This window comes from Taurulus bubalis, assembly GCF_910589615.1.
Source record: "Taurulus bubalis genome assembly, chromosome: 10".
NCBI lineage: Eukaryota > Metazoa > Chordata > Actinopteri > Perciformes > Cottidae > Taurulus > Taurulus bubalis.
The window spans coordinates 23,316,410-23,338,476 of record NC_136598.1 but is presented as its reverse complement, the minus strand read 5'-3'; the positions used below and the strand labels follow the sequence as shown (position 1 = coordinate 23,338,476).

At 43.7% G+C, this 22,067-nt stretch overlaps 1 protein-coding gene across 1 annotated transcript in view; it reads right to left on the bottom strand.

The window, feature by feature from the left end:
* lsamp (limbic system associated membrane protein) overlaps positions 1–22,067 on the bottom strand; it is a gene marked incomplete at both ends in the record, with an annotated part of 172,885 nt that overhangs the window by 24,204 nt on the left and 126,614 nt on the right. Inside the window, one exon of the mRNA XM_079225237.1 lies at positions 4,601–4,726. Coding sequence (XP_079081363.1) covers positions 4,601–4,726 — 126 coding nt within the window. The remainder of the gene's footprint in view (positions 1–4,600; positions 4,727–22,067) is intronic.

Sequence of the window (22,067 nt, the reverse complement as noted above, 5' to 3'; positions counted from 1 at the left end):
TCATGTGACTTAAAGAAGATACTATTAGTGCCCTTGTTTTAAAGATATTCTGTATGTGTGTGTGTGTGTGTGTGTGTGTGTGTGTGTGTGTGTGTGTGTGTGTGTGTGTGTGTGTGTGTGTGTGTGTGTGTGTCTCTTGGTGCTCTGTCATACTATCTTAGACACAATGTTGTCACTTGAGGGTGTGAGCACTATTGGATTTTCACACTTTACTACACAAAGTCATCAATCTGAAGACGAATATGCACGTGTTCATGCAAGGTTGAGCTTCAGATAGATTTCAAACCTATGACTCATAATCAAGTTGTAGTCTAGTCACAGGGGATTGATGAGCTTCTTGATTATGACATAATACAAGGCATTGAAAGATTGGTAAAGCATCAACAACATTCATCACGAATGTTCTCGCTGTCTGTTTTTTACAACCTCACCTAATAAATGAATGGATGGCAGCCAGCTACAGCTCTACTGTACACACCCACAGTCTCAGCTCAGTGTAATTAGCTCCGGCCTTGACCTTATGACACTGCTGCTCTGGATGCTTGGATGTTCTGAATAAGTGACTGCTTGCTGCACACTTTTTAAAAAAAAAAAAAAGTGGCAAAATGTAAACCTGGCCTGCCGAATGGTTGGCTTGTCACTCACACCTTCGCCACACTCGTAGTATTTGAAGGTTGACAAGATGGATTTTTTTGTGATCATGTGATTGTAATAGATTATGATTGTAATCTTGTGACATTGCGAGAATCCAGCTGATGTGCAAGGTAAGCAAATAGCCTTAGCGTGCATTATTATTATGAAGTCAAAAGATGCAATATTGATGCTATTCATTGGATAACTTAGTTCAACTTAGTATAGAAAAGTTCATTCTTCAGCTGCTACTTATCATATGAATGCCACAGTTTGCCATTTCCTGGCCTAAATGTACTAAAGGTACCCTTGAATGTTGCATATTCATCTGCAAGTTTGTAATTCTAGTGGGCGGCTGTGGCTCATGGGTAGAGTGGTCTTCCTGCAACCGCAAGGTCGATCCTTGGTCTCCCCATAGTTTGCATGTCGAAGCTGTTCCCTGGGTTTAGCTTAGTAAAAATATCATCCTTTAAAGTAATCACAATTAAGGTACTTTCCAGTTAAATTTGGGGAAATAGCCATGTGTTAGTAAGTTGGAGCCTCTGCGGACACTTGATCTTGATCCCCAGCCTGCAGAAGACTCAAGTCTGGATTTGGACGAGCATTTCGTGACTCATGGACATCTGTGGTCCCGGGCAATATGTTAAGAGTCTCGCTAGCTGAGCGAAGCGGCGTTAGCGCTCAGGCAGGCGAGGGCGTGAAGCAGTGAGACCACAGGTTGCCAGACATCATTATCTCTCTCAGCAGTCCCCCCAACATGCTCTCAAACTGGGCCGGGCTTATGGATTCTGGAGGGGAAAGACACCCGCACAACAGCAACAACAAAAATAACAACAGTTGCGGTGTTTGCAAGCGGTGTGGGACCCCCATCTCTGGAGCCACTTTGTAGACTTTCAAAAATCCCATTCTGCCAGGAGCTGACAGGATTTTCCTTCTGTCACACTGTTCCACTGTTCACACTGTTTCAGTGAAGAACAAAGACTTGTGGAAGGTGGTCCTCCCACTACTTAAACAAAACATGAAAGAGAGAAAATGAAAAGAAAAGCTACCTTATGGAAGACATTGTGCAGAACGTGCAGAGGGAGTAAGGCCTAGCACATTGCAGCTATTGGATATTGCTTTTTCCTTCACTCTATATCCACGTCTCTGTTCTATATTCTTGGAACAAAAGCTGTTAAAACCTGCAAAGGGGATTTTCCTATAGTGAGCCATCTGGACCTGGTGGGGTTCAACTTCAGGTTTCACAGGAAGAACATGAAGGGGAGCTTTTAGTTTTCACCACAGCACTGTGAAGCAGCGAGTCAGATCCATATGGCGCGCGGGATTACGATGAACAGATCACTCTCCTTTAATGCAAACAGACAAAAGAAGCCAATACACCCATCCAAGTTGTTCAGCTTCCAGGTGCAGGAGAGATATTTGATGGAACATGTCTGGAGCGCTGAAAGACCGATGCAGTGATTGATAAAGACATATAAACAGAATGGCTTTCAATCTGCACAAAACTCTTATCAAAATGAGATATTGTCAGCTGGAGCATCTCCATCCATCATTCTACAAGCTTATCAGCGGTGGGAGATGTTATTTATTTTCTCTAAGATTGGATAGAAAAAGCCAAAGCAGCAGTATTGCCAGTAACTAAATGCATGTATAAGGAGAGATTTATCGGCACACTGCCTGCACACACTTTGATAGCATGTTCAAACATCAACATGGCTGTCATACATGATGACTTGTTACATAAGAGACTCAACCAATGGAGAGTTACACACACTATAGCTAATGCAAATGTATTGGTCACTGTAAATATCAGTATTTTGTGGATGTGGGCAGGTTCTACTGCCATTTCTACTCATATATAAGAGTTAAACTGCTCACAAAACATAAATCAACCATTTTGTATCTCTATATATAAATTAATACAAATAAATTAAAAAAGTGGGAATATAATATCGTAAAAGTCGGGTTACAGGCCGCTCCTACCGCCGGTCAGTGTCCCCGCTGTAGCAAGCTAGCAGCAGCGCTAGCTAGCGCTGCTGCTAGCTTCCCAATGCTGCTGCTACTGGCCGCTGCTGCTGCCACTGCCTGCGTTCCCTCTGCCCAAGTCGGGTGTCGAACCGGGGCTGGTCCCGCTACCTTCGATGATTGTTGGGGAGCTAGCGGAGCGCTAGGGGAAGTTAGAGGGGAACTAGCGGAGCGCTAGCAGGAACGCTAGCTGGCTACAGCGGGGAGCTAAAGGGGACACTGACCGAAGGTAATAGCGGCTTGTAACCCGACTTTTACGGTACTGCTTACAACCAATACAGAATTGCTTTGGGCCATTATGTCTTATTATCAGATTCTCTCTCCATGCTTTGCCTTCATATAAACCCATATCATGGGTGGAGGTTGGAAGAATAAATAATGAACCCGTTTGCACACATACAAACAGGAGGTTGTGCGTGCAGCGGGAGAAGGTCAAGATGAAGTGTTGTTTGAAGTGTGTGGAAACATTTGAGAAAGCAATTGATTGAAATCTGAACAAAGATCTCTTGACTAGTTCCCATGAACCGTTTGAGATGCCCCGTCACTTCAGCTCGTCCATTTTCTGTCTCCTGTCACACGATATCAGACCAAGAGGTGAACACGATAACTTATGTGAACATCAGTCAATCCTGCTTTGGCCCACAAATGAGGTGAAGGCTGATGAAACATTATTGAAATCATGGAAATACATGTTGCTTTGGCTGCTGGCACTTTCCTGTTTTACTTTCCAGACGACATTCACAGGAATACCTTGAATATATAATTGTTATCGTAGGTTCAATAAGGAGGATGAGGATTTATGTCTGATTTATGTCTGTGTTTTTTTGGTATGTTTTCTGTCCTTGAGGCAATATGAGACTTGTATAAACTTAAAATAAAATGATTGAAAGAAAGGAATACCTTGAATATTTTTAGAAAACGTTGGAATCTGATGATCACGATCTACCATCTAAAGCAGTGGTTCTTAACCTGGGTTCGATCGAACCCCAGGGGTTCGGTGAGTCACTCTCAGGGGTTCGGCAGGGGTCAAGACACACACAGTATAGCCCGGTTCACACTAGCAATGTCGGGCCGCAACACACAATTTTTCTTCTTTCCGTCACATTGATTTGCAGTAAATATTCATTGAGTTATGTTTTTGTGTGAAATTCATGTTTTGTTGATTTTGTTATTTGAACACATTGATTTTGTGTGCAACTGATGCATGGTTCATTTTGTGCACTAACAAAATATATATCTATATTTTATTTTTCCAATTAGGAAGGGTTCGGTGAATGCACTGATGAAGCTTGCAGGGTTCAGTACCTCCAATAAGGTTAAGAACCACTGATCTAAAGTGTTAAAACGTGGCAATTTGAGGCTTCCACCCCAGTAAAGAGTGTCTCTCGCTGATTGTGTCATTGTGATAAAAAATATCAAGTGACATTCGTGGTAAATTGGAAGAAATATTACTGCAATTAATCCTGATTGTATCGAGCCCTCAGGAAAAGTGCTGTGCTTAGCAACAAATTTAAAAAGCAAGAAGGTGGAACAATGTCCGGGTCCATATTTAAATCACGAGCCTTTAAAAATGAAAGAGGCCTTAACTTTTTTTTCATAAATTAATAAAAGTTGTAAAATGCACTAATAGCAAAATCCAGAGATATTTTAGCCAGAGAACGAGGATAGGCCGAGGGCAGGGAGGCGGGGCTAAAGGGAACGCATGTTTAATGAGCCCCGTGGACGAGGAAGATCCGGGTACTCTGATATGTTACATTAATGGTTTGTATCAGTTCAGAGCACGCTATCTGCATTATGCATGCTTTTGTCTGACATGCAACACATACTTTTGGCTGATTCAGCAACAATCTTGCAGTTAGATGATGAGACAAGCTGGCACCTCCTGGCCCAGGAGGCTGTCTGGACTGACACACACGACAATGAGCTCTGATTAGATGATTCTTACCTGAGGGGTTGAGCAGCCGCCAGTTGATTGCAGGGTCCGGCCGGCCGCTCGCCAAACAACTGAGCGTCACGTTGCTGCCTTCGTTCACCGTGATGTCTTCTGACACCTTGTAGATGTTGGCAGGAACTGGAGACACGAGAGAAATGAAATCAAGGGTTGAGATGGGTACAGGAAGAGCAAAGTGCTTTTTTTCCCTCACGCGGGCCAAAGATCCGGCGCTGACTGGGATGACTCAACAACTGACATTTTGTGCAATTTTATTTCCATAACTTGAAAGGTAATAGAGTTGCATTCATCTTTCTGTTAAACACACTTCAACTCGGAGACGTTGGCGGTAAAAAACTCAAAGGAACTGCGAGCCCACCATGCCAGCTGCTTTGCTCCCATAACACCCATTACCATCTCCTCTCAGAAACGACTGGCTATGAGCAGAGCTTAAATACCAACACAAGCTGACCTTGATTCTCCAAGTGAAAGGAAGAGTTTAGAAAAGCTTTTGAGAACCTTTTTTTCCCCACTGCTAGAGCCCTCAGAGGTACTTACGGAAAACTTTTTCAACCCAGGATCCAAATAAGCAATTTAATCTCCAGCCCTGGGACCTGAGCTCATGAAAACAGATTGCTTCCCCTGTCACACGGGGAACCGCGAGACACTTGAGTTCAGACACACACCTCCAGAAAAGCAGGCTTTTATACACAAAATGAAAAATAAGAGGCAAAATCTTTTTTGTGTGTGTGTGTGTATTTGACACAGATGTGCAAAGTAACACAGAGCAATTCCGTTTATGATCACCATCTACTCCTCCATCCCGCTGCTCCCAGTGCTCCCAGTGCACCCAGTGCTCTCCCTCCCACACAAACAAAGTGAAACCTAGAGAGAGGGAGAGGGAGAACAACTCTGGCGAATTAAGAAGGTACAGTCTGGTTTAAAGCGAGTCAGCAGCAGAGATGCAATCAATCATGAAGGATGCAGGGGGCATACATCACTGTTTGCACAAACTGTGGGTGAAGTGGTTGGGATAAGGCATCAGATATGAGCCTGGAAATACAAATAATGATCAACGACTCCGGGATATGAGGAACGCTGGAGCACGCATAATGTGGGCAAATCTAAACTTGTGATAAGCAGACTTATTATTCTAAATTCTGGTACGCATGCATGTGTGTGTCTAAAGGCAGCATTCCTTTAGGGTGGAAAAGCAAGATGTGCAACACATTTGGTTGTGCAACACACTGCTGAAGGTCACCCATTGCTTTGGTAAATAGTTGCCAGTGTAATTGATTGGTTATGATGCTTCTGTATCCATTAATACCCCTTATTAATGTAAGAATGGACACCAGTAATATAGCAAATGAGTCGGAGGGAATTGTGGCAGCAAACGGCATTGGTTTTATCTGACTGATAATGAGAAGTGTCACTTGTTGTTATAGTGTCACTTCCTGTTATAATGGCTTTGCACCTGCATGACTCTGATTGGACGTTACTGGTCTGCAAAGCCACACATCTGATGAATGAGCCAGTGGAAGGACACATGGCTATTATGCATCATATGTCTTGAATGCAGCCGCTTTCCCTGACAAATATGTGTCTTTATTTTCTAATAGCTATGGTTATCCTTGAGGGAAAAAACACAGCAACAATCTGTGCAAAATAGGTGCACAGAGTTGTCTCCTCTGTCTCAGACTCTGGGATTCTGGAGCCTGTGAATATCTGCAGATAATTGTGCATCAGCTTGACAACCAGTAGAGGAAGGTTTGCTTGCTTGTCTCTTTTCAGTTCGTGCAATGTCACCGTGCCGTTGTCCTGCACGAACCCAGAGGGTAATAATGCTTTTTAACCCACATGAGGTTTTGCAAACAACGAAGAGTCTTCAATTTCTATAATATTCACTTCACATTTGCCGGCACAGGATTCTTCACCATTTCGAAAGTCAAGGATGAATATGTATTTTGAGTCTGTTGATCTGAGATTGCCATCTATGAGAAGGAACAAGCTGCATTTTTTTTAATTCACCTTGCACGTTAGTGCTTCTTTACCTTGTCATGTTTTGGCATTCTCTTTATAATGCAATGTTATACATTCACTATTTAAAAGGACATTTGTAATTCTAGTGGCTTTTCACCACTAAAAGTACATATTCAATTGGGGTTTTCATGTTTGTACACCTGATTGGGATGTAATAGATAATTTAGAGGCCTTTCTTAAAAATTAAAACACATCAAACAGCTCCGCTCCAGCACGCCATGCTTTATTCAGCAATTGTTTTGGGCTCCCTCGCCTTCATCGCGTCGGCGCCTGAGGCTTTTTTCAACGTCAGTCCGTTGAAGTGTGAATTTAGAAGGTGGAAATATGTGCCAAAATGCCAATCTTTTAACAAAGCCATTGCATCAAAGCGCGTGGCTTTGACCTGCACGCCCGTGGTCGTGCTTAATTGCCGTGATTAAAAACCACAGTCTACACTCACATTGATTTGTCCGTCCAAATCATTTACGCATAAACAGCAGGGCTGGGAAGGAGACCATTAAAAGCTCGTGGGCTACCTGCTTAAAAGTGTCAACAGCGGCGCAATCAGTGGCAAAAAGAGAGTAACAGACTCGGCCAGCGCTCAACAACTGTTGTCAATTTGTCCATAAACGGGGTACTTAAACCCCAACTGCTCCAATAAAGTTACTCAGTGGCCCGACAATAAAGAATGCGCTGGTCTTGTTCCTGTTGTGGGCGCCATCGGCACGTTAACAGTTTTGTACCTTTTAATTTAGGTGCCGATATGAAGCTGCTTTGAAGACTTATCTTGACTCGCTCCAAATAAAAACATTGACTTTAAGGTTATTGTTTTGTCTATAGCAGAGTGTGGGAGTAACCGAAATATGGAATATTTATACTGAAAGCGTGTCGGAGTTCCTAAGTTGTAAACATATTTTTGAGAGCGGCATCGTGCGGGAATTCATATGCCATCTAAATCTGATGGAGGTAGTGATGCTGAATTGAAATAAAGCCGCCCCTACTTTTTCCTTCGTATCGACCATGTTTTCTATGAAACAATATTTCAGTGTTTGTCTCTTTCTGATTGTTTCTCCAGCGAGGTTATTATTGAAGCTTTGTCTCTGTACAGCATCACTACCAGCATCCCTCTCTCTAACATCTCTCTCTCACACACACACACACACACACACACACACACACACACACACACACACACACACACACACACACACACACACATCCCCAAGTAAACCATCTCTCTAATACCAACTGACAAGACTTTCACAATCGTGCCAAACAGCATTTTAAATGAAGTCACACAGAGGTATTGCCGTATTTAAATGACCGAGCCAAAATGAAGATGGGGTCGCGGGTCGCTGGGTTCCGGGGAGGAATTCCATTGACGTGACAAAGAATCCAATTGGCTTTTTTTTTTCTTTTTTCATCCACCTCAAAAACAACCAACGCTGGGAGGGGTGGGGAACTTGATTGGCTGAGTAGGATGTGAAACTGGAGAATTAATCCTCGCCAAGCGTAGATAAAAAACGGTTCGGGTAAAAAACAAGTGCTCATACGCTGATAACCCTGCCACCTCTATAAATGGGAAGGAAGGGAAGATGGGGGGAGATGACGAAAAGTGAAGGAGAGAAGTGTGATGTGTCTTAAAGGGCCAGATATATATAGCGCTTCGTGTCCAGCTGACAGCAGTGGGGGGGAGGAGGGACAAGAAAAGAGAGAGTTGTGATTTTAGTCATAGGTCAAACTTCAAGGAATAATGGTGGAAAGGCCATCTATTTGAAAAGCACTTTACTGCTGCAACAATGGATGAATTCCATGGAGATGCACTGCACTTTCTACTAATGTTTTTTTCCCTTGAATGGGTTCTTGTGAATTATGTTATAGACACAGGCGTGGGCTAAAAACACCCACATTTAAGATCACAGCCCGTAAAAAAACAAAGGCGCACACTCACTTTAATGTGTACTCTCAGACCTCTACACCAAGTTACTATCTAATCTTTTCTGTTTTGATTTCCTTTCTCTGATACACTCCCTAAAGTAGAATTAATTTCCATTCACAGCCAAATATAACCAGCCGCAGTATACAGTATACTTTTCTCTATTCAGGTTTGGCAGATTTCAGCCCGAATCCACTCAAAGAAAAAACTCCTGTCCTCTCTGGCTAATGATACCCTTTTAGTTTTCTCCAAAATAATAAATCTCTGATGAAAAACGTTATAAATACACTGACCTCGCTTTCAACTTTAATTTCAAACTTCAAAGAAAGAAAGAAAGACAGAAAGACAGAGTGAGAAGGAGCAGAGAGAGCGCGAGTAATTAGGGAGGACTGCGTTTGTGTTTGCAGGTTTATGCATCGACTGTGCGCCCGCATGGAGGAGAGAGAGAGAGAGAGAGAGAGAGAGAGAGAGAGAGAGAGCACCGCAGGCGCTTCTTTAGACCAACGTGACAAGTTATTCACCGCAGGGAGAAATGGAAGGAACCTGTGCATGATTAATCATTCACTCTCCCCCATTCATTACTGGTTATAATCAAATGCACCTATTATTGTAGCTGTTGCCAATAGCCGGAATTGTAATCGGGACAATATTGTGAATAGGTCTTCACGTGTTTCTATTGTACGGAACCGACCAAATTAATGTTTTTTTTTGTGGCGACGCACGTCAGGATGAAAGTGCTCCACGTGTGTTTTTAGGCAGTTATTAACCATTCAACCCCTAATGCTGTCTCTGCGCCATTACGCTTGAGAATGGGAGGATGTGTCCCGTAACCTTCAGGTTGCAGTAGAGGATCCTTTCATTTGAGGAGAGAGGCTTTCATGCAGTTTAAAATCAGCCACGGATGACTGATAATGGCTCATATCGTTCTTTTAGCAAAGAGTTTTTCTTTCATTCTTGCTGTAATCAACCTGAAATAAAAACTTGTTTATGCTCGGGTCTATTTTTCCAACGCATTCAGTTTGTTCACCAAGGTGATGCAGAAAGTCCAGCTCAGTATCCGTACTGTAAGACACTTATATGAATGTTAATACCAACGCAGGAAGTAATGCCCGATATGTAATGATGCAGAACACAAGGGTGCAGAGGTTGTGTTGTGTGTAGCACATCCAATTAAAACGCAGACAAGACTTTCCTAAATATCACAGATTTATAATTATTGTCGCCATGTTTACGTAACTGCAATCTCTCCCGGACCATAACCGAGTGTTGTAGTGGCCTGACCCTTCCGCCACAGTCTCTAACCTCACCAATACTGGAGCATGCACAGATATTGCAAAAGGCAAACATTTCCTTTTTGGCATTGAAAGTGACGAAATGGAGTCCAGGTTCTGCAGAATCATCCAAAAGTGATGTTCACGTCTGGAAGAATTGAATCACCCAGCATGAACAAGACAGTTGGTATAAATCATGCAAGCATATGCATGGCTGTCTGCCATGCACAATGGTGAATCCTACCTGCCTCACATCTGCTCATGCACAACATGCTCATTTACAAGGAAATAAATGCCCCAATTTTACCATACGGTAAACAGTATCCGTATATGCTGATCGCAGCCTAAATCTGGGACTTGAGTTGCTGTTGCAAAATGGAGCAATTAGGAAAGAGACAACTTTCAAGGACAAAGAGGTTGAGATTGTGTGAAATGTGAATTTTGGCACCTTCGCAACCGTCTTGTCCAATTAACAAAAGGCGGCGCGCGGGGAGAGAACATGGTGTGCTGATATTGATACGTAACATGCTATAAAACATACAAAGGTAACGCAAAGGAAAGATAAAATGCAAGGAAATCATTCCTCTGAAAGAGAGTGCAACTCTGTCAACCATAGAAGAAGAAAAAACAGAATTATTGCTGTCACCTTTATACCAAGCAGACTGATGAACTGCACTTTAAGAGCTCTCTCTCTCTCTCTCTCTCATTGTGCATCCCTCCCCCTCTATTCTCCGTTTCTTATAATCACAGGTTATATTCTCCCAGGTATTAACAATATGGCGATATATATATTTGCTGCATACAATCCCAGGTTAGTAGTTAAAGCAATGTGTGTATATATATATATATATATATATGTGACTTTAAAGACACAAATAAGAAGCAGTGTTTAAATACAAGAGCCTGTTGGAGTTAAAGAGAGTATATCTTTACAACTAAAGCAAAGGAATAGTTTGTTAGAATTAAAGACATTAAAGTAGTGTACAGCATCTCTGCTGTTATCGGTTCTGTGTATAGCAATTTACATGTTTTGTAGTTTTCTTCCCCTTCGGCTCATTCTGCTCCCGCCTACATTTCCCTCCCCTGCTGGCTCTCAATGTGACATTCGGAGAAGTGATGTTGCGGTGAGTGTAGAGGAGGCGTGCGATTATGCTCAGCACATTTAAAACCATTACAAGATAATCAGGGAAAAGCACTCGCAGCTCTTTAGCTTTTAGTGTTTTGGAAGCTTTGCTTCCAATTACCTGCTTTCTTCGAAAACAAGGTCAGCCCTGAAAAGCTCCCCAAAAAACAACAATATGACCACCATGGTGGCTCCGGTCACAACTCAGAGATTGAACGGCAATAGCCTGAAGCGAGCAGTGTGCTGGGCTTTAATGCTGGTGTGAGTTCTGTGCTTTCGCCCTTTTCCTGCAATCACCGATTTGGCACCTTGCCCTCACAGAAAGTATGAGAGCGACAATCAGGGACTCTTAACCAGACTACTATCAATCTTCCTCTCTGGATTAGGCCATTTAAAGTCAAAGGCAGAGGAGAAGCACACACACACACACACACACTCTCACATGGACGTCTTTGATAAATCTAGACCCTTACATATTTTATGATTTACTGGAAGACTTTTGAAAGGAGGAGAAGAAAAGCGGAGCGACGGAAAAGAGCAAAATGTAATCGCTGCGCCACATCTCCAAATGTCTGCAATATGCTTGTGTTGATAAAGAATATCTCTTTAGATTAACACTAAGCCGTTTGGCAAGGGCTGTCTGTTGGAGAGTCATACACTCACATACCTGTATGCGTACACACAAGTAGCAAGTAGAGCCGCATTAACAGACATCTTGTTTTCCGTAGCTGAGCCAGTGCGTCCCCAGACTGCGTGACTCATCGTTAATATGCACCATTAACCCCTCAATTATTCACGTCGACACTGTTACTCGATGTAATGACGAGATACAACTGCATTGCATGAGCTACACACACACATACACACACACACACGCACGCTTGTACAAACAATCTGGCCGTTATATCAGGTCACCACATGCAAAATGTAAAGGAGCGCCGCTCTCATTTGCTCTGAGACCTCGAGCTGTGTTTCCTGCAGCGACGGCACACACCTCCACTAATTCCTTTCTGTCGGCCGCTGCAGAATAAGAAAGGAAAGAGGATGCATAGGTCTGAAAAGTGGGCTGACGCTGCTGTTTCTGCCAGCGGAGAAGAAGCTCAAGTGGCCCGTGCCCCCTCGCCCACCTCCTCCCTCCCTATCCCGATCGTAGCCATCAGCTACGTGGATCAGTGCATCTGTGACGCCTGTGAAACTTTCAAAGGAAGTTGCCGAATGTGAGACAAATGCAGTGGCCTGCTGGAGGCGCAGAGAGAAGCGAGGGAGGGAGAAAACGGAGCCTTTTTTCTGTGTATTTCTTCATTTGAGACCCGTCGCTGATATACGGACCTCGCTCTACTAAGGTGATTAATTAAGGAGTTGGTTTTTTTCAGTCCGTCATGAGAGGTGTTCTTCCAACAAGGGCAGCAACTTGTAAATAACACAAGCATTTAATTGGTGTTTGCAGCGAAAGAGGGAAAAACAACTGAGTTAAAGTAGAATGGTATACCTGCCTGTTTTTGTGCGCTAACAAGCTCAACACCGGCAGCCAGGGAGGGTCAAATAGGGAAAAATGCAATGATTCTTTTTTTCATAAAACACACTAATGGCAGCTCTCATGAGAAATATGAGTGTTTCCGTATAAGCTGTAATTCTTATCGCGGCCTAGCGGCGGTTACCTCCGTAAATCCCCCCGCGTCCTCGTGAGCAATCGCTTTGTACTTTAAAGCTTGGCATGCACAAAGTGTTGAGGGCTGGCCAAAAAGACAAAAGCAGATTTTTGCATCCAACCCATCAGATGATTTAGAGGCTTAGGATATCATACCGCTCATAATAATGAGAAAAACAAAAGATGGCTAGACAAGCTAAATCCAAGGTTAGAACCTTGGCTGCAAAGGTTTCCATGGCACCGTTTCTCCGACTGTTTTAATACGGCTTCCTGCCCTATGCTCCCCTACTTTCAAATACCATCCCTCTTCATGTCACTTTGTCCCGACAAGAGTTATTAAAGATCACAAACCCTCCCACAACCCGTGCAGCTCAGTTTAGATGCCTTCCACGCCCAACCATTTCCCATTTACTCTTATTTTTAAATGTATTAATATGTTTTCTATCGATCATTAAGTCAATTACAACGTCAATTGAGGACTTTATCTTGTTGAAATGTAGTAGTATTACACTGCTAAACATTGTACGTCTTTATAAACAAGTGTAACAGAAGCAGAGATTGCCTGAATTGCAACACACCAGAAAACCGAGACGGTGTGTTATCGATTTCTGCAAACTCAAAGTGAAACTAGAAGTTCAAAGCAACATCATCGCTCACTTAGGCCTTAAAAGGGGCCTATCAAATTACAGCTTGACTTATGGTGGCATTCAGATGGCCTTTCAGCGTAATTCCCCTGATCCTTGAAGACACTCAAGGATGTTCTGTGGAAGTCAAACCAGCAATCAGCACTAAACAATATTACCTGATTTGCCTCCATTGGCTATAATACACTAGATTAAAGTGCAGCCCATAATGGATGATGGGGAGCGGAAGTGTGTATATTTCTATATGGGCATTTAACTGTGTGTGTGTGTGTGTGTGTGTGTGTGTGAGAACATTAGCAATTCCGACCCCTCCTCAGACGCGAGGCCTCCAGACTCCTTGGTTAGCGGCCATTAACTTTTAACCTGCAATCGGATCCAAAGGTTCTTTATTTCAGTCTGCAGCTCCGTTGATGGACTCTCTCCACCTTGCTGCTAATGACAAAGGAGCAATGGGATCAATGCGCCAAAGCCACCTGACAAATAACAAAAGGAAATTCACAGGCCCAAAGGCACACAAAGGGGGTGAAAGAAAGAGTAGACTTTTCGATTGATGCCGTCTGAGAGAGATGAGAGGTTTAAGCTCATATCGTTCATTCATTTGGTAATAATTGGGTAAAATGAAGACAATGTTAGTCTCAAATTGAATAACTTATTTGCTCGAGTATTTCGATCAGCGCACATTTCAATTGAACATGCAAAGATGTCCATCCTTCTACAGCCAAGTGTACATTGACTGAACATTAAGATGCATATTTAACAGGCTCATTTCTCTCGGGTATCAGGTCAGTTTCTCCAGTCCAATTACAATTTTACCAACTGAAAAAACTCTTTCTCTCCGTTTTCCCTTTAGAGAACCAAATTACTTGGTCAATTCCTGTCAGGACAACGCGTTCTCACATCCAGCTCAACAGATCAAATACCGACGCACTTACGTACACTTTACCATCCGACATGTGACTGACTGACAGTTCAACTCTGACTTATTTTGCTTAATTATTTTGGGAGTTATGTAGTAATTATTTGAAATAACAAACCCAAACCACGATCTTTTCCCAACAAAGTACTTTTGTTGAGTATAATTATAAAGACACTTTGTATGTAATAAGCAAATAACGCCACACTGTCCCTGAGACTTCCACGGCTGATGCCTGAGGGGTCTCTAGAGGTTTGAAGCAGAGGGCCACGAACCGAGCAACCGTGTTTGATCCCTTGTGACATCATCAGGGTTGTTTTCTCATCATGATCAAAATCCCAATATGGATACTTCTTAGCCATATTGCTGTGCCAGAAGAACACATCTATCTCACCCTTTCATCATGACAACAAATTGCCCCTCTCTCCCCGACTGATGTGCTCTTTTGGGTTTCAAACACACACAAGCGTGGAAGAAAACAACTTCTCTCCGAGTGCTATATTTGACTGTGACCGTGGAGCTTCCAAACATGTCGCGTTGCTCCTCCACCAGAGCCTGTAATCCACATGACAGGCAGCGGTCAGCCTCTGGTATTCTCCCACTGATCTGAATAGGACTTAACAGGATGAGGATCCAACAGTCCGTTTTATGGATGCACCTGCGGCTTTCTGTGATGGGATACTGCAATAACCAGCGCTGCCTTGCTCCTGATCCACAACACGGTAAGCGCTTAAACAGTTTAGTACCCGCGTGAGCGCGACGCCACGCCACAGGGAAGGCCGAACCCAGGCCGTCACAGGCGTGTCATGAGCTGCGCACTTTGAGGCCAGAATGCTTGTTGGAGCGCAGTGCGCGTAAAACAGGATCCAAGCCAAAGCAAACATAGTTGAATCAGGATTGATTTTATCAGGTTTGCAAACCTGCTGTGTTTATCAAGCACACCTTTTTTAAAGTCATTAAATTAGCTGTAAATGTACATTTTGTATAATGTTATTTATAAATAATATGGTTAAATAGTTAGTCCATTATGATTACTTGATTACAATATTAGTTAATTGCTATCCCACTACCACATAATCCATTTCCAGTATAATTGGTAATTGAATACCTTTAAGTTTTCATAAGTTCTTGGACCACGTTGGGCTCTGGGTAATAAAGGGGATTTTTGTTTTACATCCTAAATAATCAATCAATAGAAAGCATATGCTGCTCTACATTAGTACATGGCAATTAATGAGCCACTACTATTAAAACTACTAAAAGGAAATACATTATTAAAAACTAGAATTACTGTGTCATTGGTTTAGAATAAAATGGAAACAAAAGGGCTTCCATTGAGTCTGATTGGAGTCCAGATCTGTAGACTCTCAACCAGCTTGTTGGTGCTCACTGTGTGAAGACCTGTGAACAGCTGGTAGAGTGCAAAGCACCTGACACACTCAGCTGGAGACCCCCCCACTGAGCACCCCCCCCAACACACACACACACACTCACACAGCCTCTGATTGGGCTCACAGCTGCTGCTGCTATATCGGCTGATGTGCATGTGTTCGCCATTGTACTCTCTCTCTCCTTCTCTCTCTCTCTCGTCTCTGTGGGTGCCACTCGCTGCCTTTCAACTTCCTCTTCTATCAACTCTTTTTGTCTCTCGTGCAAACGTGCACGCTTTGATGCAAATATGCATGTTGTGCAGAGACACACAATCGTCGTCTCCCCTCGCCTCCGTCTGCCTCACCTCGAGCCTTCTTGCATTCATGTCCTCGGTCCTCTGCTGCCGTCCCCGTCTCCTCGACTCCTGCCTCATCACTGTCACTCTGCCTCCGTCTCCTTCCCTCGCTCCGTCTTTCCCGCTCTCGGTTTCCAGGCTTTGCCCTGAGCTGCAGTCTAATGAGCAAGTGGCTGGTGTTGGGAGAGTTTGCTTGCTCTGACGAGAGATAACGAGCCCATATGTTACTTACCGCGGTGGCCGCTGCAGCAGACGACCAGTGCCAACTCTCAAAGACCCTCCCAGGGAAAAATATTTCCCATTAAACCCAGTAGCTGCGCCATCAAAGTGCTGGGATGAGGCATGTGCTCGACAACACTACTGTGGCTGTGAGACACCTATGCAATAGAGAGCAGCATAATATAATGAAGAGTCATAAATATTTCCCCCCCCATAAGTGTGAAGCAATTTCTTTCTCATTAGTGAGATGTATTTTTAGTTTCTCGGAGGGCCTCCGTTTTGATTACAGTGCATGTGTGCTTTGAAAAAGCTGAAACTGAGAGTGGAATAAGGCAATATAGCAGAGCAATATAAATACGTTTAAGTCCCTTTCCAGAAAGTACATTTAGTCTGATGTCATATTTTGAATTATTCAAAGTCAGATGAGCACATATCTGACAGCTTTCTCCCAAAACGTGTGCTCAAATACTCGAATGGCATCATCCGATGACTAATCACATATTGAAAACAGTCAGCATCAGTTTCCAATCACATACACTTGCCCAAACACCAGCAGCAGCTCCATCAAAAAGACAACAAGACATATGTTACATCACATCTTCTGCCCCACAGAGGACTTGGTATGTGAAGCACTGCACACCAGCGCTGGATACCATATGGTCCGACTGAACAACGTGCCAGACACGGGGAGGAGGCCCAGCCAAGTACACTCACTAGAAAGCACTGAGGGTGAGTACACAATCCACGGAAGGCGCATGGCAGATGTTGGCCAGTGAATTTCACGAGTCTCATTGAAACACTCCTGACATAAACAATGGCTTTAAAATCCTCTCCTGGATATCTTTTCAAACTGCTCACTAAACGTGCATAACAGTCTACTCTACAACCTGTGAGGCGGTACTTTGGGCGAAATGCCCCCTTTTTGCAAATGTTAGCATGCTAACACACTAAAATTTAGTGTGTTAGCATGCTAATATTGATCAATTATCACTAAAAACTAAAGTACAGCAGACACTGATGGGAATGCCATTATTTTAGCGTGGATTTGCTCATAAACCAAAATATTGTACCGTGAGATGGTGATAAATGACCAACAAATTACGACAGAATTTCATGGCAATCCATGCAACGGTTGCTGGGACAATTACATATTTACGTGTCAAGCTCATGGTGGCATGAGAGGAAAAGTAGGGTGACCAGACGACCTCTTTTTGCGTCTGGCAGGGATCTTGCCTCGTTGTGGATATTTGTGTTTCTCTGGGTCTTTCACAAACTAGTGAACCCTCTGACAAGTTTTGCAAATGGTATCTCCCGTTCCACCTTCTTGCGCGAGCTCTGACTGTAGAGAGAACTGTCATTGGTCGACCGATCTCAGTGTTGCCAGATGCACGATAGTTATCCTCCAAATACGACAATTTTGAGGCTTTGGTACGATACTTCGCCATTTCCAATCTGGCAACACTGAGCACCTTGCCACCTTGCATTGTTTACAACAGCACATGACATCTGCAGCGCTACCCCCCCCCCCCCCCCCCCCCCCCCCCCCTCGCGTCTGGACAATTACAAGGCTACGTTATTATTTGATGTTTCGCTCTGGACCAAAGTGGGAGACTATCCGGCTGACAGGTGAAGAAACCGGCATCGCCTTCCCTCAAGCTACGCCGCTGGTGTTGCTGAAGATAATGCGTTGTTCACGCTCCTACTGCAAGACGGTCTGTACTTCAATTTCCTGATTGCTGACAGTAGAGCGAAACAGAGGAAAAGGTAGGGAAGTAGATTGAACCCACGTGGGCCCGAGCAGAGCTGAGCTTGACACAACTGAGCCATCAGCATCCAATAGGTAGCAGCCATTCAAGGCTGCACTGCGGCCTCACATGTTCAAAACGAGCCATTTCTGCTAATACTCGGCACCTTTCTGTTCATTACTGTCGTCGTGTCTCTGAGTGGCACCCCGCCCACACACACACGTCTGCCTCTCTGCTCTTATCAAGCCCACACGGCGATAAAAGTGGGATCATGGCCAGAGCTGTGGGATTGACCTGAACACCAGCGGGCTCGAGTGGCTGAGAGTTCGCACACAAAACAACACACGCTCACACAGCAAACCCAGTATTAATGTAGGGGAACAGACATTGAAGAGAAGGTGACAGGATTCTATGCAGCCATAGTGGGGTGAAGTGTCGACAAGCACACAGTTGCAACTCAGAAGGAGAGTCCCATAGGTTTACCTATACAGGCTCAGTGTTATATGTTGTGACACATCAGACACTGACTGACACAACCTCTACACATCCCTCACCTCATCTTTTCCCCTTAGAGAAAGCAGGTGAGGTCAGGTTTAACTGTGCCACTCAATCTCACTTCTGAAGGCATTCACGAGCAGGAGGAGCCCTGTGCCAAAGGGCTGTCCATCTTCCTGACAGGCTCAGGTCACATAGCGGATGGAAAAAAAGATGGAGGGAAAGGATACCGGCGCTTCGACACAAGTAATGGGCATGTGTGTTGAGAGCGGAGGCAGTGGGGAAAGAAATATTGTTCTTCTATATCAGAGATAAGATGGAGGAGACAGTGTCTAGAAGTGATGGCCACTGGCTCGCCTGGTTAGTCTGTGAAATATGGCCCCCAATGGCTCACCTGAAGCCCTTGTCAATACCGCTGCTGTCATGAGTGTCCATGGGATACCCCATTTAAATGCATGGGAGCACCTCTCACAGCCAGCATAAAGAAGATTAAAGGAGACATCTTTTTTTTTTTTTTCAGAAAATCAGTCTGAGCAACAGAAGCTCAGCAGCCCAGGAAGAAAAAAGGAATGGTAAATTGTTTCTTTCATTAAAACTTCAAGGAGTCAGTTTCATTATGAAGGTTCAAAGGCAGCGTACAATGTGTGTGGCTGCTTTCTCCGACTCTCTTTCTGTCCGTCTGTCTTTTCCTTCTTTATCCAACTGGGTAGCAACATGGAATAACTGGCCGACGTGACAACGACATGTAATCTCGTCCCCGGGGGTGCACGTGGGTATATGTGTCGTTGCCGGTCTCACAACAGGGATAAGGAGGCATGATGGGGCTTACTGCTGGCCTTCTCACAAGCTAGTGCTCTTGCAGGGTTTACAGTGGGTTTTTCTACTACTTGAACCTTGGACTTTGATTTCCTCTCAATATCCTGAATGTTTATCGGCTAAAAATAAGGCGCCGTGAGTGTTTTCAGAGATGGGTAAATCAACTGTGTAGTAATGCTTTAAAAGCTGCACTGATCAATATTTTATATTAACAATGGATCAAATGGCTTTGTGTAATGGGGAGGGGGATCATTATTTTTTCACCCGACTCAGCAGTTCCTCGGCCCACGACTTTACTGTTTTGGTTCAGTCGCTCTCCCACAGCCGTTCCAGGTCACAGCGGGTGGCTGGTTTCAGTGGAAGAGCTCTAAAAACCCAATATCTAAAGCTAATGCCCACAGACAGCAGTGAGTGAGTGGCTATTGGACATCGTGGAGAATTTATCCACTAAAGAGCCAGACATTTCCCTCAGGAGGTGGAAGTAAAGAGAGTGGATATTTGACTTCTTCAGTCCCAACACACCACGACGTGGATGCGTGACTAGAACAGTTTCCTACCACAGTTCAAAAAATATGTCAATGTTGTGTTTACAGTCTGCCCCGAAATAGTAGTAACAATCTATTAATGCAATTTTAAAAATATAAATAGTCTAAAAACATTAAACAATAATAAAAAAGGAATCCTACTGATAAAAAAGACACTAAACAACACATATTTTAACCAAATTCTGTTTGGAATTCGTCAAAAAACATATATATATATATATTTTTTTACGGGTTTTCAGGTGCTTGTGCTACACACTACCTTTTCCAGTGGATCTCGGACCATTCATCTATCGAGACAGATACACACCGTTAATAAAAGCACATCACTGCAAATTGCAGTACAGGTGGTGTATGCAGTTGGACACTGGACAGAAACTAAATTGTATTCAAGGCTTCAAATGCCATTCTCCATGCACTCCTTTGATGCTTGACAAGCGATAGCTGTGCCTTCAAGGAGAGGTTTCGATTGGCTTCTGCATAGCAAGGAAGACCTTTTGTTGATGCGTTTGCCTTTTTTTTCCTTCTCCCTTTGGTGAATGGAGGCTTGATTGATCGCTCTCAACATTTTTTTTTTTTGGTAAGAAGTGATCATCCAGCAAAAAATAATGTAGTTTGAACTCCTCCATTGCTAGCGGCGATACAAGCAATAATGTGTACGTGGGTGTGATCACGAAGCTGTAGCGGTGGAGCCCGACAGACTGCCGATATCTAGAATTAATGATAGCCATACCTATTCTGCACTTCCCTCCGCATCGCTTTCAATTCCTCTGCCTTTTGCAATCCTTCCATCTCCCCTCCTATTTTTTTAACCCCGAGGTTAGTGTGAGAGGAAGTAACAAAACACCTCAGCAACAGCACAGATAAAGGAGGGGGGGTGGGGGGACCGGTCCAAGAGGTAGAAGTGTGAGAGGTGTGTCGGGGCAGAAGAAAGGAGCACGGGGTCGTCGTGATGGGAAGAGGTGGAGAGGAGCACGGTGGATAGATGGCTTCACAGGCACAGCTGAAAGGTTCTGATTGTCCCATGATAATTGTTGAAAGGTCAGTCCTCCTTCCCGCCCAGACTGCAGAGTGGAAGATATGCGGAAACACACTGACTACACACCTTCCACCCCCTTCTCCCTCCCTGCTGCTCGGGTGCTCTTTACAGTGACACGGCCGCCTTTAGAGACTTCTGCGGATTAGGCTCCTTAAATACCACGGCATTGTGATAAGAGATGGAAGAGATGAAAGGAAGAAAAGATGGATCAGTGTGGAAGAGGGCGCATTTGATTTTTTTTCTATCTTTAGTCTGGAATTCAGTGATGCCTAGTGGGGATAAACGTTGCTTCCTGTGGCTGTGTCGGAGTCGGGAATGAGGTTCAAACTGTTCCCTGATGAACAAAATAAAGCTTTAAACAGGGGATTGTGCTTAGAATTGGAGAAAAAAAAACTATCTTTTCCACGAGTCTAGGATTAAATACAACTATAACATTGCTCCAGGCTATAATTGTATTTTTCTGATTTGGTGTCGTGGCCAAAAAGACACACACACACACACACACACATCCTGTTCTTGCATTAATCCTGTCAATTCTCCATGCTCCAGAGCAAGTGTGCAGTACATTAACATTTGTCACTTCTCAATGGACAGGACATATTGAAATGGGGTCACAGGAGCCGGGGAACAGCTGCTTACAGAACTATTCACTTTGTCTGCTGCTTCATAGTCACTGTGTTGCTGTGACATTTATGAATGGGTAATGACATCCGCCTTGGAGGGAAAGCTGCTCGCAAGGAAGGTTTGGGTGATAACTTGCAGATTTAAGAGCTAATCCAGATTGCCTAGCCAGACTGGTTCTGGTCATAAACTCAACGGAAATAATAAGATGTATGATGTTGTACTGGGAAAAAAATAATCACGAATATACGGTCCAGTAAGTACAACTTGTTTTATCTGTGCTGCACTGTATTCAAAAGTGATGTTAAGAAGAAGAAAAAAAAATGGTTTGACAAGTGTTTATATTAACAAGGCTACTAAAATCATTTCATAAAGGTCAATGCATATGAAAGTGCAGACTTTAATTCAATAGGATCAGATCGATGCTGATTTGAATCAGCTGATCAAGCATCACTGTAGTGAAAAGGAAGTAGGGGAGGGGGGAATAAAAAGACAAGGAACCAATATAGCAACCTATTGCAATTGCCAACCAAAAAGAGATCAATACTATTGAGAAGCTTCAAGGAACTCGTGGCATTTGGCAAACAGCCAACACACACTCTTGTATAATTGGCAGCACAGTTTAGGAGAGAGACAAAGAGAGGGAGAGAGAGAGCGAGAAAGATAGACACACCCACAGACACAGACACACACACACACACACACACACACACACACACACACAC